This window comes from Stenella coeruleoalba (assembly GCF_951394435.1).
Source record: "Stenella coeruleoalba genome assembly, chromosome: 8".
Lineage (NCBI taxonomy): Eukaryota > Metazoa > Chordata > Mammalia > Artiodactyla > Delphinidae > Stenella > Stenella coeruleoalba.
The window spans coordinates 93789636-93806356 of NC_137154.1; the positions used below are offsets into that span (position 1 = coordinate 93789636).

A 16721-nucleotide genomic window follows, 5' to 3' on the forward strand; every position below is an offset into this window, starting at 1 on the left:
AGTCCTTTCTGACACCCTCTTGTTGAGACGCCCCACGGTTCTCCCTGGTGTGAGTTCTCCCTCGGTTCAATGAGCAATGAACCCAGGTCTTTCAAAGACGGGGATTTTCCTTGTGTTGTTGGCTGGGGCATTGTCACGGCAACTGCCCTGATGTATACACAGGTGTATATACACACACATTCACACCAAGGCCCATGACTCTATATATCCAAACCCTCCTCTAGGTAGACCCTCATCTCTATACCCTGACATATCACCCCCCCACACTCTACACAGACACATATGTACACACACACACACACACACACTCTAGCATCTGCCTCTCACCATCTGTCTCCTTGGTCTTGCCGAAGCCTGTGACCCAGCAGGTCTCGTTGAGGCTGAAGGTCTGTCCGTGCATGGGGAGGCAGGCAGGTTGCACATGTGCTGTGACAAGACCTCAAGACATCAGTGAAGGGACAAGGCTGGAGGTTTTGGTGGGGCGTGTGTGTGGAGGGACAGGAGTACCAATGTCCCAGGACCTCCTCCTTCCCCCCAGAGTGCTTCTGAATCTTTCAGGGCCTTGAACGGACCAGGCAAGAAACTCAATCACTTTATCTTGCCCCTCCAGCCTTCAGGGTGCCGTCAGAGTCCCCCAGACATTCTGATTTTTCAGTGGGTGACATGTGAGCAAATGCATATGTCTTGGAAGCTCCCCTGTGCCAAGCTGGTACTGGGTGTCTGAGGGTCTCTCTCTTCAAGAGTGGCTGTCCCGGCTGAGCCTCTTCCACGCCTGTCCCTCAGAGCAAGGAGCAGTGCAGGCTAAATCCCAGGTATTACTGCCAGGACATCTCAGGGGTGTGTCCTGCCTGGTCTGGGGAGGGCACCCCTGTTTGGCCAGGGCCTGAGCCTCTCTCTCCAGGGTGAGACAACCTCTCCAAGTGGGGAGAGCACATCCCTAGAGGCACAGGCCACGAAACTGCTGCTCCCTTGCTCCCACACTCAGAATCATATAGAAGGTGCGGTTGTGCATCAGTTCATAAGCTCCCTCTGAGGACCAGTGTTCCCATGTGGACTAGAGCATCGACCAATTTGCGAGAAGAAAAGAGTTGATAGAATGTTTGCAGTGTTCACGATTGTTATGCTCACTGCAGCTTCCCGTGCCTAAAATAGTGCCTGACACATAGAAAGTGCTCATAGGAAGGAAGGAAGGAAGGGAGGGAGGGAGGGGAGGAAGGGGAAGGGGGGGAGGGAGGGGGGAGGGAGGGGGGAGGGAGGGGGAGGGGGAGGGAGGGAGGGGGAGGGAGGGAGGGATGGGGGAGGAGAAAGACAGAGGGAGGGAGAATGAATGTAAAATTTTTCTCCTGTAAATTGGGAGTCGAACACATTTCTCTGCTAGAGAGTAAACAAACAAAAAATAAATGAAGGGATGCCATCAATTATTAAGCAAAAACACAAAACTTGACTTCTTAAAATAGTGTGTGTCTATTTTAGAGACATGCAGTCTTAAAAACATGTAACACTATTATATATTCTACTCTTTTTATGGGGTAATTAAATTTATCAGTGAGCCTCCACAGTTTCCTCAGCTAGTACTGTGACTTCGAAGCGCTCAGCCTACCAGACAGTTTAAGAAACTCTGCCCTGATCTCTAAACCAAAAACCAGCGCACATGGCCTGACCACAGGACTGCATAAATCTAAGCTGTGAGTGTCTCAGCCTAGAGATATTCCTCCTTCCCAGGAGAGTGGGAGGGGGTAGGAGCGGCTATCAGAGTCTAGAGAGGGACTGCTGCAGTCTGAAAAGCATAGGTAGTGCTATAATAGCTTTAATTTAGTTTTACAAATTAATTCTATTTGCAATTCCAAATAATATTCAGGGGGTTTGGGGTGATGGCAGGTAAGATCTGGACGGTTAGTCAAATGAAGTCTGGGTTTTTCAAGGCTGGGAAGGCCTGTTCTGATCCTTCAGACTGCCTGCCCGCTTTCATGTGTGCGCGAGGGGCAGGGCAGGGGCAGCACGGCACCCCCATCTCACCGCCCCAGGCTCCACAGACGAGGCTAGGAGGGGCAGGAGAAAGGCTGAGAGGGCTCGCCCGTGGCGGGTGGTGGGCTTGGCTTCTGCTAGGATCCGCTGGGGGCCAGCTCCACCCAGCCCAGTCCTGCGTTGGGGTTGGGGTTCTCCTCTGCACACCGCTGTGATGAGCTAACCGCTGTGACTCAGGACCAACACCGCCTCCGTAATTCACGTGCCGGCAAAGGCCCGCGCACAGGCCCAGAGCACCAGAAAGGCTGGACTAAGCAGAGAGCCCTCCAAGGCTTCCAGAAGCCTCTGTAGCCTGCCAAGACGGATTAGGTGCCCGAATCTGTGCCACCACGGCTCCCCGGGGTGCCCCCGACATCACATCACTAGCTTCTCAGTGGCTGTTTGTGTGCGTCATCCGTTTTGTTCTCTTTGCAGTGAAATTGCAGAGCCGCTATGTGGGAGACACACAGTGTTTGACGCGTGAACAAATGGGTGGATGAAGTAGTGAAGATAAACCCCGATCTCCTGAGAACTTCAGTAGCATTTCCTTCCTGTAGCCCCATTTGCTCCTCAGCTCCACCCTCAGCTCTCACGGCAGTTAGATGTTTGGATGTATAGGTACTTTGCTCGTGTTCGCAACTTTGGCGTTGGCCATTTGCCAGCAGAGAGCAGCATGGGAAGAGCACTGCTTAGGAGCCAGACCCAACTGGACCCAGTCTTGGAGCTGCCACTCATTACTGCACGGCCTCGGGGAACTCTCTCTCTCTCAAGCTCCTCTCCTCAAATGTAAAATGAAGTTAATAATAGTACCTGCTCCACAGGATGGGTTGTGCAGAGTAAATGAAATTGTAGATGTAAAATGCCTACCACAGGGTCTGGTCTCTGTTAAGTGCTTGATATCTTGATGAAGGCCAGTATCCAAACCCTGGCTCTGTCACCAGTTTGCAATGTCAGATGTGTCACTGGGGCAAGTTTGTTTCCAACCTCTGGGCCTCAGTTCCCCTAACTGTAAGACAGAGGTGTTCCACTAAATGATCTCTAACAATCTTTGACGGCCACCACGCTGAAGCTCTGGACCCTGGGATGGGTCAGTGGCTGCTGCTAAGTGTCAAGGCTGGGCCCCAGGGCTGCTGGATGAGCAGGGTGGGGTGTGACAGGCATGGATTCACTCACTGGTCAGAGTCAGGGGCTCGGAGAGCCGCATGAGGGCGATATCATAGTCGTCCTCGTCGTCCGAGTAGTTGCTGTTGATAATGATCTGGGCAATGGAGGCTCCCTCGGGCAGCTGGTGCAGGTTGTTGGTGCCCACGTACACCTTCCAGTCCTCCAGGATCTTATTCGGGGTCCTGCTAGGGCCACAGAGAGCATATGGGCCAGTTACCACATGGCAGAGCCCCCTGGCAGCACGCAGGGAGCTGCAGCCAGGGCGCCCCTGGAGGCAGGAGAATGGATGAAATGACCTCTGGAGGGAGCTCTCTATCTTAGCCCGGGGATCTAGGACAATCCCCTACTTCCAAACAACCGCTCTGAACTGGCGGCTTTGTACCTTACGATAGAAAACGGGAAGGGCTGAGTAAGACTTCTAGGACCACTGGCCCCACTGTCTCCTCTGGACGCCACCAAGGGTCAAATAAGGCGGGTGGGACACATCTCAGTGGTAGTATCCTCAGCAGAAACGGAGCTTTCGACAGGACAAAGTGACCCACTGAAGCCTCACTACTGGGGAAGCCAGTGCCCCTGAGGCCTCGTCTCCGAGCCCTTTCCTGTCCACCAGCTCAAAGGACAGGCCTGGCTGGTGACTGTCAGAAGCTGACCGCACTGCCCTTCCCACAATCCCCATCCCTCAATTCCTGGGACAGCATTCCTGATGTCTTGGGCTCCTCCCCTCTAACTTGCAGTTTCTGGCAGCAACAAGCCCCAACCCTCTTTATTTCATCCTGTTCTTTAGGGCAGGCTCACAATTCCTTCCTTCTACCTGCCTCTCTCTCTCCCTTGGAGCCACCAATCTGTACTGGCTCAGAACAAGTAATCCCAACTCACAGTCCCAGGACCAAATACCAATGGCAAACCATGGTCCTCACCACACACGAGCTGCCCAGCCCACAGGGGCCAGCCTTACCAACAAAGTCCCCCTCCACAGAGAGAAGTAGTCTGCCCTCAGCCCTTGCTGGCGTCCCCGACCCTCAGCGGTGTCGCATCATTGCCCCCTTGGGCACTTACAAGAAGAAGCAGTGGGCGGCGGTGAGAACCCACTGGGCGTCGATCAGCGTGCCCCCACAAATGTGGGTGTGGGCGTACTGCAGACTGACTTGCCAAGGCCACTTGCTCTCTGGGGACAGCGCCCCTCCCACGATCCGCCCCGTCAGGGCCCTCAGTCCACAGCCTGGGGAGAAGTAGAAGAGATAAGCTAGTACGAACTCAGCTTTTCTCAGAGCTGCAACCATGCTCCCAGGCCCAGGGAATCTCAGGCAGCCGCATCCTGAGGGTACCACCCACTCATGGAGGCCGCTTTGCTCACTTAATCTGATGCAGCACAGCTGCTTCCTGCCAACAGAGAGCTCCCACATGGCGGGTTAGCCTTCTGGGATCATCCAGTGGGTAGTTTGGTCCTAGGAAAGATCCTCTTTCCTCCCCCTCATTCATTCTTCCATTAATTCGATAAATGCTTCCTAAATACCTCATGCTTTGGGCACTGTGCCAGGCTCACAACGGTGAATTCCAGGGCTGCTGTCAGGACCTCGTGAAAGCAGACCAAGCCTAACATGACCCTGAATTGGTAAGCACTGTGAGGGGGATCGTTTCAAAACAAAGGAGAAAAGCCCTTCCCATGATGCACAGGCAGGTGGCGTCCACGTGTTTCCTCAGTGGGTCATCTTGTGCTGTTGGGGACCCTGCACCCCAAGCGAACATTTCCAAACATGTTCTGGAGTGAGTCCTCCCCCCGAAATCATGGACAGAGTCTGTTCACATGTGTGTTCTTTCTTTGAAGAAGGAGAGTGAAGAGCCAGCGGTGGTCTGAGGGGCTCCATCCGCAGCACTGTGCCCGCCTGCTCAGGGGAGCACCCCGCCCGGCCATCATGAGAACACAGCACTCATGGACCGGTTAACAGTTTGGGCTTTGGGGTCAGACCCAAGCTCCAATACCAGCTCCTTACCTACCAGCGGTCTGACCTTAAGTAAGGCAAAATTTTCAGTCTCTTTTCAGTAAGCGGACAATAATGGCACCCGCCTCATGAGAATTAAATGTCATCACGTTTGTAAAGCCATAGGCGCAGTGCCTTGGCACCCAGTGTGCTCCGTAAATGTTGGCTCTGGATCTAGCTCCACATCTATCGATAGCAGAGCTTTAAGCTGGCCCTGACGTGCTCTCCCAGTCCTCTGCCCTCTGCCCAGAATCCAGGAGACTTGGATGGTGAGGTTGCTGGGCTAAGCAGAGTCAGGAGAAGGGGAAATGCTACCCTGAGAATGTCCATCCAGGTGCCTTACAGGGACCCTGGCCCTGAAACAGGCCTGCTGCTCCAGCCCCTCTTCCTGGCTTGGACACCCAGGGCTGGCCCTCTCCCTCATAGGGACCCCACTGCTCTGCCCCCTGACTCCCACCCCACACAGGCCACTATCCAGGAGAAAGGGCATCTTCTTACTGGGACACTGGAGAGTCACATACTGCTGGGAAGGGCATTCAGACCTGCAGCAGGAAACACAAAAGATGAGAAAAGGGCACATTAGCTGTCTCCTCCAGGAAGCCTTCCGTGATTGGTTTCTGCTAAGTCTCATCCCATCCCCTCTGCACAAGAATATGGAGTTTCTTTTCTTTTTTTCTTTTTCTTTTTTTTTGTAACATCTTTACTGGAGTATAATTGCTTTACAATGTTGTGTTAGTTTCTGCTCTATAACAAAGTGAATCAGCTATATGTATAGATATATCCCCCATTCCCTCCCTCTTGCATCTCCCTCCCACACTCCCTATCCCACCCCACTAGGTGGTCACAAAGCATCGAGCTGATCTCCCCGTGCGATGCAGCTGCTCCCCACTAGCTATCTATTTTACGTTTGGTAGTGTATATATGTCAATGCTACTCTCTCACTTCGTCCCAGCTTTCCCTTCCCCTTTCCCATGTCCTCAAGTCCATTCTCTATGTCTACGTCTTTATTCCTGTTCTGCCCCTAGGTTCATCAGAACCTTTTTTTTTTTTTTTTAGATTCCGTATATATGTGTTAGCATATGGTATTTGTTTTTCTCTTTCTGACTTACTTCACTCTGTATGACAGACTCTAGGTCCATCGACCTCACTACAAATAACTCAATTCTGTTTCTTTTTATGGCTGAGTAATATTCCATTTATATATGTGCCAAATCTTCTTTATCCATTCATCTGTCGATGGACATTTAGGTTGCTTCCATGTCCTGGCTATTGTAAATAGTGCTGCAATGAACCTTGTGGTACATGTCTCTTTTTGAATTATGGTTTTCTCAGGGTATATGCCCAGTAATGGGATTGCTGAGTCATATGGTATTCTATTTTTAGTTTTTTAAGAAACCTCCATACTGTTCTCCATAGTGGTTGTACCAATTCACATTCCCACCAACAGTGCAAGAGGGTTCCCTTTTCTCACACCCTCTCCAGCATTTATTGTTTGTAGATTTTTTGATGATGGCCATTCTGACCAGTGTGAGGTGTTACCTCATTGTGGTTTTGACTTGCATTTCTCTACTGATTAGTGATGTTGAGCATCCTTTCATGTGTTTGTTGCCCATCTGTATATCTTCTTTGGAGAAATGCCTATTTAGGTCTTCTGCCCATTTTTGGATTGGGTTGCTTGTTTTTTTGATATTGAGCTGCATGAGCTGCTTGTATATTTTGGAGATTAATCCTTTGTCAGTTCCTTCATTTGCAACTATTTTCTCCCACCTGATGGTTGTCTTTTCATCTTGTTTATGGTTTCTTTTGCTATGCAAAAGCTTTTGTTTCATTAGGTCCCATTTGTTTATTTTTGTTTTTATTTCCATTTCTCTAGGAGGTGGGTCAAAAAGGATCTTGCTGTGATTTATGTCATAGTGTTCTGCCTATGTTTTCTTCTAAGAGTTTGATAGTGTCTGGCCTTACATTTGGGTCTTTAATCCATTTTAAGTTTATTTTTGTGTATGGTGTTAGGGAGTGTTCTAATTTCATTCATTTACATGTAGCTGTCCAGTTTTCTCAGCACCACTTATTGAAGAGGCTGTCTTTTCTCCATTGTATATTCTTGCCTCCTTTATCAAAGATAAGGTGACCATATGTGCGTGGGTTTATCTCTGGGCTTTCTATCCTGTTCCATTGAGATATATTTCTGTTTTTGTGCCAGTACCATATTGTCTTGATTACTGTAACTTTGTAGTATAGTCTGAAGTCTGGGAGCCTGATTCCTCCAGCTCCATTTTTGTTTCTGAAGATTGCTTTGGCTATTCAGGGTCTTCTGTGTTTCCACACAAATTGTGAAATTTTTTGTTCTAGTTCTGTGATAAAAAGCCAGTGGTAGTTTGATAGGGATTGCATTGAATCTGTAGATTGCTTTGGGTAGTACAGTCATTTTTCACAATGTTGATTCTTCCAATCCAAGAACATGGTATATCTCTCCATCTGTTTGTATCATCTTTAATTTCTTTCATCAGTGTCTTATAGTTTTCTGCATACAAGTCTTTTGTCCTCTTAGGTAGGCTTATTCCTAGGTATTTTATTCTTTTTGTTGCAATGGTAAATGGGAGTGTTTCCTTAATTTCTCTTTCAGATTTTTCATCATTAGTGTATAGGAATGCAAGAGATTTCTGTGCATTAATTTTGTATCCTGCTACTTTACCAGATTCATTGATTAGCTCTAGTAGTTTTCTGGTAGCATCTTTAGGATTCTCTATGTATAGTATCATGTCATCTGCAAACAGTGACAGCTTTACTTCTTCTTTTCCAATTCGGATTCCTTTTATTTCTTTTTCTTCTCTGTTGCTGTGGCTAAAACTTCCAAGACTATGTTGAATAATAGTGGTGAGAGTGGGCATCCTTGTCTTGTTCCTGATTTTAGAGGAAATGGTTTCAGGTTTTCCACCATTGAGAATGATGTTGGCTGTGGGTTTGTCATATATGGCCTCTATTATGTTGAGGTAGGTTCCCTCTATGCCTACTTTCTGGAGAGTTTTTATCAAAAATGGGTGTTGAATTTTGTCGAAAGCTTTTTCTGCATCTATTGAGATGATCATATGGTTTTTATCTTTCAGTTTGTTAATATGGTGTATCACATTGATTGATTTGCGTATATTGAAGAATCCTTGCGTTCCTGGGATAAACCCCACTTGAAGATGGAGATTCTGACCTTTCTCCCTCCCAGTGGGACAGACCCTTCCAGTGCTTTCTGCAGGAATGGGGGTGGCTTAGTGCAAAACATGCCCACTCTTCTCCCAACGTCCGTTTTTCTGTGGCAGATCGCACATATTGGCTAGGTCCATGTCCTTTGAACTCATGACTTCACTGTCCCAGCATCTTTCCCAAGCTAAACAGGTGACCCAACATTCCCCTGACAGTTGCTCAATGTTCAGCCAGCAACGTAGCATGTGAACCACCCAGCACAAAGCAGGCATCCAGGAGGCAGCTCATTGCTTCCCTTCCCTCCCCATGCCTACTTATCTCACAGCCTGGTTTCTTCTCTCCCCTCCCCAAGGTAAACACTGCTAGCTGGTGGGGCACCCCCCCCCCACTCCTCCCCTCCACCCAGTGGTAGTGGGAAAGAGCAGCTGCAGTGCAAAGATGACAGATGGCGAGGCCCAGGGGGATGGCGATGCTCCTCAGATGGGCCTCCCTGCCCCCTAACTACCTGCACCTGGCACTCCCCCTGCTGAAGCTCCCCCGCCCCATTCCCCACCCCACTGATGTTTCCCCCTTTCCACCCCAAGCCCCCTCCCTGCAGCAGCTTTCTGTCCAAACATCAGGCCGACCAGTGGCCCCGAGGTTTATTCATTGTCTCTGCCAACCAGGTGAACTCTTGGGGGCCCCTCTGACCTCGAGGTGCTCTGTGCACCCAGCTTCGACTGCTTTCAAGTCAGGAGGCAGGTAATGAATGAGAGCTGTTTCTGAGATGCTCTTGACATTCACGAGGGACTCCTGGAGGTGGGATCCCAGACAGGCCGAGGGAGAGGGGCTCCCTGACTCAGAGCACTCCTTCACTCCCCTGCTCACAGCTGACAGCCTGGGCCGCCTCACACACCTGTAGATGCTCTCCTGGAAGGTGGAACTATATTTGGAGATCGAGAAACTGCTGTCAAAATTCCTGTTGGTCACGTTGGCTGTCCAGAAAGCACTGCAAGGGAGGAGAGGGGAGAAGAATGAACCTCCTCAAGACAGCGCACACCCATGGCTCCCCAGCCAGCATTAGAGTCCCAAGCGAGCCCTGCTGCAGAGACCAAAGGCAGTTAAAACCCAACAATCTCAGACCCCACCCACATATTCCACCACTGCCCCCTACTAGCCCTACGCACTAACCCAGTAGTTTTTGTTTTGTTTTTTTAATGTTGAGCCTTCTTTTAATTTATTTATTTTTATTTTTTGGCTGTGTTGGGTCTTCGTCTCTGTGCGAGGGCTTTCTCTAGTTGCGGCAAGCAGGGGCCACTCCTCATTGCGGTGCGCGGGCCTCCCACCGTCGTGGCCTCCCTTGTTGCGGAGCACAGGCTCCAGACACGGAGGCTCAGCAGTTGTGGCTCACGGGCCCAGCTGCTCCGCGGCATGTGGGATCTTCCCAGACCAGGGCTCGAACCCGTGTCCCCTGCATTAGCAGGAAGATTCTCAACCACTGTGCCACCAGGGAAGCCGCTAACCCAGTAGTTTTGAAAGTGTGGTCCAATCCCAGGGGACAATGTTAGCACTGCCTGGGAAGTTGTTAGAAATGCAAATTCTTGGGCCCTGTCCCAGGCCTACCAAATCAAGAATTCTGGTTTTCCGTTTTAACAAGCTCCCCAGGTAATTCTGACGCGCTCTCAAGTTTGAGAAACACTGACCTAGCCCGTTTCTCTCCAGACTGTGGTCCACGGACTGACAGCAGCAGTATCACCCCAGACCTGCTGAGCCAGACTCTGCATTTTAAAGATCCTCATGTTATGGGTTTGCACATTAAAGCCTGAGAACCGTTTGGCTTTTAGACCACAACGTGCCTAAGTATCACCCCCGGGTGTTGTTAAGCAGGTCTGAAATCCTAATCCCAGAGATTCTGATTTCAGGGTGCATTTTAACAAGCACCCCAGGTGATTCTTCTGTGGGTGATCCATGGACCGCTATCTGCGTGGCCCTTCGGTGTGTTTCTAGAACACGGGACACCCTTGCATGACAGCATGCCTTTGCAGGCGCTGTCCCTCTACCCAGGGGCCTCGTCCATGCTCTGCTGACCTCCAGGCACAGTCAGGCACCCTCTCCGTTGTGTGTGCATAATGCTTGCCACGTGTCCTTTCCGTTACACATCACACGGTGCTGTGATTATTGGTTGAAGCCTCTCTCACCCGCACCATACCAGAGACTGTCCAAGGGCAGGGATCTTGTCTGGGTGAATGGCTCAGACATAATAAAAGCTCGATGAATGTTCTTTGAATAAATGACACTATCTATTGAAGCCCAAGGGAAGTTCGCATTTGCATAAGGTCACACAACTCAATGATAAACCATGTCCGTTGTCTTCCAACTAGATCACCCAGGTCGTCTTTCACAGATGGGAACTCTGAGGCTGAGGTAGGGGCAGAGAACTGGTTCTAAGTCCTCGTCCCCAAGCCCTGGTGTTCTAGGTGGTTTCTACAGAGAGCCCACAGTGAGATCCTAAACAAACCTTTCTCGCTACAACTTCACACACGTTGGTGAACCCCCAAACTACTTGGTTTGAAACCCAGACCAAGGGGGAGGATGGAGGTGACTATGTGGCCTGCCAACCGGGGGCTCCTTCAAGGGGGAAGGTCACGGTAAACCCCACTCCCTACTCCACCCACTGGTACCAGCTTCTTGTTTCAGATCTGTAGAGCCAAAGATGCTAACGACTTTATCTAGCCACGTCTGCCCATCTCGTTCCTCGTTTGACGCATTCTAGCCCAAGCCGCAGCTGCTTTTTTGCTCAAAGTCCACTGAAGGGTTTGCACAGCCTGAGTTGCTGGTTCCCAGATGTGAGGAGAAGACGAGACCTGCCCGAATGCCCACCCACCTCACAGGGCCTCTGCGACCACTGAATGCGAGCGTGGGCATGAGGACGCTTTGATGCAAAAAACCGTACAGGAATGTCATCCTGCTGTAGATCTGCAAATAACTACGTTGGCCTCCTGGAAACAGCTTGTCCCCAGACTTGGGCTCCCCAGGCCACTGTCCCTTTGAATAATCCAAGTGTGCTATTAGCTAGTGACCTCAGCCCTGGTCCCCAAGAGTCTTTTTAATATGTGTTTCCATCAATGATCCTGAGATGCCCTTGTGAAGAGTTTGAGGCGCCCCTGAAGCCGGGACTCATGGGGGAGGTTTACCTCTTGAAACCCAGCTGCTGGCAGGTCTTGTTCGAGTAGAGATCATTCCAGCTGTCACTGCAGATGGGAAGCCACTTATGGGAGGATCCAGAGTAGAATTTAAGCAGAGACTTGTCCCAGTCAAACCTCACTGCAGGGCAAAAAAAGGTCAAGGCAGGCCCTCAGCACCAGGAAGCTCCAAGTTCTTGAGGAATGAACTGAGTAAGGCTCTGAGATGCTCCTGTCCTAAGGCTTCTCACTGAGGCCTTGCAAACAGCCGGGAGCTTGGCCCGGGACGGGATGGTCGTCAGCCAGTGCTCAGAGCCCAAGATGCTCAGTAAGGGCAGAGCCAAGGCAAGGGGCTGGGGCAGAGCAGAAAGAGATCTCCATCCGATGGGACCCACAGCCGTCACTGGGAGAAGGGGTGTGCACTGCCAGGAGCTATCACCCCACGAGGGCAGTGACGTGCCCAAATAAGAGAGGGACAAGGGGAGTGGTGATCCAACTGAGTGCTCGCTAGACAGGCTCAGTCACAGATGGATGTGGTCATGGGCAAGGACACACATGTACACACAGGTGGAAAGGGCCAGTTGTGCACCCACAGACACCCACATTGGGGCTGTACATGGACAACACAAGTAAAAACCACTGAGGACCAGCGCTCAAAGAGATCATTGTGCTCATGAAAGCCTTCATTTACAAACTGACCTTCATGGAACCATAGAGGTGGCAGGTCAGAGGTCACCTGCTGGGCACATGGACAGAGCTCTGGACCCCACACCTGCCTCCAGCCAGAGCAGCCCTGCTTTGCTCAGTCTGGTAGCTGCGAGCTGTCAGATGGTATCCGAGAACCACTAATCTTGTCCAATCCACTCATTTTCCAAGTTAGGAAACTGAAGCCCAGAGAAGGTAAGTGATTAACCCAAGTCACACAGCACTCAAAGCCAGGTTCCAAACCCCAGCCTATTGTAACTAGAACCCAGATCCTCTGAGTCTCTCTCCATTGCCTCCCATTTGAGCTGATACCCAGTTTGCAGTCCCCAGAGTGCACATGCGCGGGTGTGCACTTGCTCATGCTCATGCGCGCGTGCGCGCGCGCGCACACACACACACACACACACACACACACACACACACACAGCCGGCCTCCTTACCACAGCCCAGCTCGTCGCTCTTCAGCTTACAGTCCACGACCCCATCACAGCGCACAGCACGCTTGGGGCAGCTCTCTACCGGTTCCTTGTACTTGATCCCTACGTGGCCCTGCCAGAAGTAGACTGAAAAAAAATGAAGCAGAAGCCAGGTCACTGCCAGCCCCAGAGAGACATGACACTAAGCAGCCCATGGCCCTGGGTGTTCTGAGACACTGATCTGCAATCCCTCTGGGACTCTGGGTCTCTCGTCCCCCTTCTGTATGGAGAGAAAGGCTGCTCAGGAATGCTCCGGAATGCTCCAGAAAGCTTCTGCAAGCAGGGCAGCACTCAAGAGCGGCCACCCAGAAGGGAGGGAGGGAGGGAGGTGTGGAGACGGTTACTACTCTGGGAGCTCCCCTGCCCTATGTGCCGGCCAGAGTGGTGGTCAGAAAAAGCCCTTCCTCCACCATCCCAGAGGCCCCTTCTCAGAGCCACTCTGGCATCCCTCCGCCTCTGTGCCCTGTGGGTTGTAGCAGAGACATTTCCATCTTCAGTCATACACTTGCAACCACTACCTGTCCTGTCTTCGCAAAGGCTGTCCTCCCAGCCTCAGAAGCTCCTGGATTTTCTTCCTCCTCCCTCTTCTCTAAACAAGGGATGTCCCCTTGGCTCAGTTCTTGCCCCGTTACTTGTCTTGATGCCTTTAAATGTCTTCCCACTCCACGAGCAACTCCAGGTGGCTGATTCCTAAACGTACAAGTTGTGCTGAAAAGCCGACAGCTTTACAAACCATATGTGAAAATCAGCTTCATGACTTCTTCTAAGACCCATCTCTTTCCAAACTAGGAACCGTCATCCCTCCTTCCCGGAAACACCTCCCCTTGGATGCCTAAGAAACCCCGGTTCTGACTCCTCACCCTGCCTCTTGTCTGCAACCTGTTCCTCAGCCCTCACACATCCCACTGGTCCCACTATGCTCTCCGTCACCCCGGGTGCAGGTCAGCCCTGTGTGACTGCTCCTTCCAAGTCCAGACACCAATCCCTCCTAACCTCTTGGACTTCCCCCTCCTCTCTGTGCCCTGGTCCTTCCCTCTCCCACGTCCTGGGCACTGAGGCTCCTGGGATCACTTTGATGTGTAGCAGAGAGAGCTCTCAGGGGGCGGGGGCTCTAGTCCTGACCCCACTGCACAGCTGCTCAGTGACCACTTCCCTGGGAATTCCGGAGGTCAGGGGGCTTCAGGGAATGCTGTGAAATCATGCTGAGCACCTGCCCTCAGTTGCCATCTCCCCCCTCCATGGGTTATTTCCTACTGGAGCAGATGTCCCGTGTGGGGAAGGGAGGCAGCTGGGTGGGGCACCCCAGCGGGAGGTTCACATGCATGCCACGTGGCGGCAGGTTCTGTGTTGACGCCTTCACATGCATTGTCAGGCAGGTGGGGAAACTGAGGCTCGGGAAGTTAACTAACTTGATGAAGCCACACAGCTGGTAAGTGGCAGAGCCGAGATGCTTTGGCAGGTCTGTCTGGTCCTAAAGCCATACTCCTTGTTTGTTTGTTTTTTTACTTTTATTTGTATTTATTTTTTGCGGCATTTATTCCCGGGCCATACGTTTTTGTTTCTTCAGTTTCTTCTGAGATATCTTCTTCTTCTGGACAACCTCCTCTTCTGGTTTAGGAACAATCTGTTCTTTTTCAGTAAGGATCATCTCCATGTGGCAGGGAGAGCTCACGTATGGGTTGATCCGACCATGAGCTCTGTAAGTCCTGTGCCACATCTTGGAGGCTTTGCTCACCTGGATGTGCTCAATGACCAGAGAATTACATCTAAGCCCTTAAGTTCAGCATCACTCTCTGCATTTTTGAGCATGTGCAGTGAAACTTCAGCGCTCCTTCTGGGCCACCGACCCTGCATCCAGCCCCACTGTTTGGCCTGGGCACACCTACCAACTCCACCATTGTAATGACGGAACGGCAAACGTTGCCTCTTTAAAGTGACGTCCTTCAGATACTTGATGGCTTTTCGGATAAGCATACCCTTAATGGCCTGGGCAGTTTCACAAGTGTTCTTAAAGTGAACACGAAGATTTGAACCTCTTGACTTGCATGATTTTGTGGGGTTTTCTGGGTCAAGTGAAGAGCGAACCATTTTTAGAGGTCACCTCAAGCCACTTACCAGAAAAGGAAACATAAAGTCATACTTTTAACCAGCGTGCAACTTCTTCCCACGCAATCCTCTCCCTCAGACAGACCTGCCCTTCGCCACCCGTGCTGCCTCTTTAACAGAATCCTTACCCCTCAGCCTGGAATTTAAAGCTCTCTACAATGTGGCCCAGCCACGTGCAACCAAACGACAGCCCTCAGGTCCCCAAATGAATATTCTGTCTGGTTAAGTGGGTCCCTTCCCTCTCCCCATGCCAACTTGCCCATCTGCCCCCCACATTTCCTGCAGCTCCTCATCCTGCTCAGATGCCCTGCCCAAGACGCAACCCCCCCCCCCATCTTCTAGGTCCTCATCTGGCCCTACGGCCTTTAGGAGCTGTCCCCTGCCACCTCAGCCCATACAGCTGTCCTCTCTTGCTGATGGTCACACTCAAATCCACTTGGTCTTAATCATTTCCACCTACGTCCCCCAGGAGACAGTCCTCTCCCTGAGGACAGGGTGGTGTGATGTGTGATCCCCTTCGCTCCCTCCTGAGGTTTCCCACTGTGCTGGGCTCAGAGTGGACTCCCTGGCAGGGAGTCCAGGGACATGTCCTGAGTATCTTTCCCAAAGGAGGGCGAGGAATTGAGGGAGCCTGGACCCCTGAACACTTTATCCCATTGATTAAAAATGCCTGGGGACTTTTCCTAATCAATGTTTTTATGTTTGTTTTTTAAATAACTAACTCTTTTAGAGTGGGATTTTGTGCCAGGCATTATGCCAGTAGCTCAGTTATTCCTTATAACCCAGTGAAATCTTTAGGAAATTTTACTGAGCACATAATAAGTTGAATGAATGAATTTAATCCCATTTGAAGAAACAGACACCGAGCTCAGACTGGTTAACTACTCGCCCAAGTAAGTAACACAGATGGGACCAAAGCCAGGTTCCTCTGACTTCCCACCCTCTCGATCCAACTGTCTCCAAGGGGCCTGGAGGCGCCACGGGCCAAGGCCATTTGCAGGAGTGTCCCTTTGTGGACATGGCAGCCGGTGAGTGTGTGTTCCCCACTCGTCTCCCTGCTGCGTGTCCCCATCCCTGAACCCCACTGCACCCCGCAGTGACCAGAGCCCAGCCCTGCTCCCTCTGTTAAACTCACAGAGAACGATGAGGGACACCACGAGGGCAATGAGGAAGAAAATACATCCGATGAGCAGCAGCTGCTTCAGGACCTCCTTCCTGGTGAACTTGGGCAAGTGGATACCTGGGAACAGGCCAGAAGTAGGGGAGGGTGAGGCTGTTGGAGGGGAGTCTGGCACAGTGGATGAGGGAGAAGGAAAGCAAGCTGGCCCAGGAGGGCCCTGTGAGGACCACTCCACCCAGAATACGGCAACGCCCCTGCCTGAAACCAAGCTCCCTTTTACTCAGCATCTACGGTGGGCCAGCTGGGCATTTGCGTGTGTTACCTCATTTAATTCTGACAGCAACTGTGTGTGCTGGGTATCATTACGCCCATTTTATAGATGGGGAAACTGAGGTCCATGGATGTTAAATAACTTGCTCAAGCTTACTTGGCTAGTGAGTGGCAGAGTAGGGATTCAAATGAAATGTGTCGGATCCCAAAGGTCTCCGCACCAAAGTGCCTCACCGGTCCTGCAAAGGGCAAGACTGGGCCCCAAATCTGGGATGCTCCTCCAGTCCTGTTTATATTGCAGTGCTGGGGCAGGAGGACAGGAGGAGGGCAAAGTTGGGATGGGCAGACAGGCTGCTTCCCTAAGGGCAGAGCCAGTCCCTGAGGACCATTTGACGTCTCTGTCCCCCTATTAGCTGAATCCTATAAGCCAGATTGGGCAGTTGGGGGTGGGGCATGCCTGCCTGCTCAGAATCTCTCTCTTTGCCCCTCTACCCACAGATGAGCCCACGATCATGACTGTGCTCCAGTGCAGACCCCAGCTTCC

General features: G+C 51.2%; 1 protein-coding gene and 1 pseudogene across 2 annotated transcripts in view; both read right to left on the reverse strand.

The window, feature by feature from the left end:
• TMPRSS13 (transmembrane serine protease 13) overlaps positions 1–16721 on the reverse strand; it is a gene marked incomplete at its 5' end in the record, with an annotated part of 28479 nt that overhangs the window by 2159 nt on the left and 9599 nt on the right. Inside the window, 8 exons of the mRNA XM_079929844.1 lie at positions 328–426; positions 3178–3350; positions 4225–4387; positions 5646–5689; positions 9235–9327; positions 11513–11642; positions 12646–12768; positions 15923–16027. Of these exons, the coding sequence (XP_079785970.1) occupies positions 328–426; positions 3178–3350; positions 4225–4387; positions 5646–5689; positions 9235–9327; positions 11513–11642; positions 12646–12768; positions 15923–16027 (930 nt within the window). The remainder of the gene's footprint in view (positions 1–327; positions 427–3177; positions 3351–4224; positions 4388–5645; positions 5690–9234; positions 9328–11512; positions 11643–12645; positions 12769–15922; positions 16028–16721) is intronic.
• On the reverse strand, positions 14068–14769 carry LOC307190592 (large ribosomal subunit protein uL22-like; annotated as a pseudogene). The gene has a single exon. The product of its transcript is annotated as a large ribosomal subunit protein uL22-like (transcript).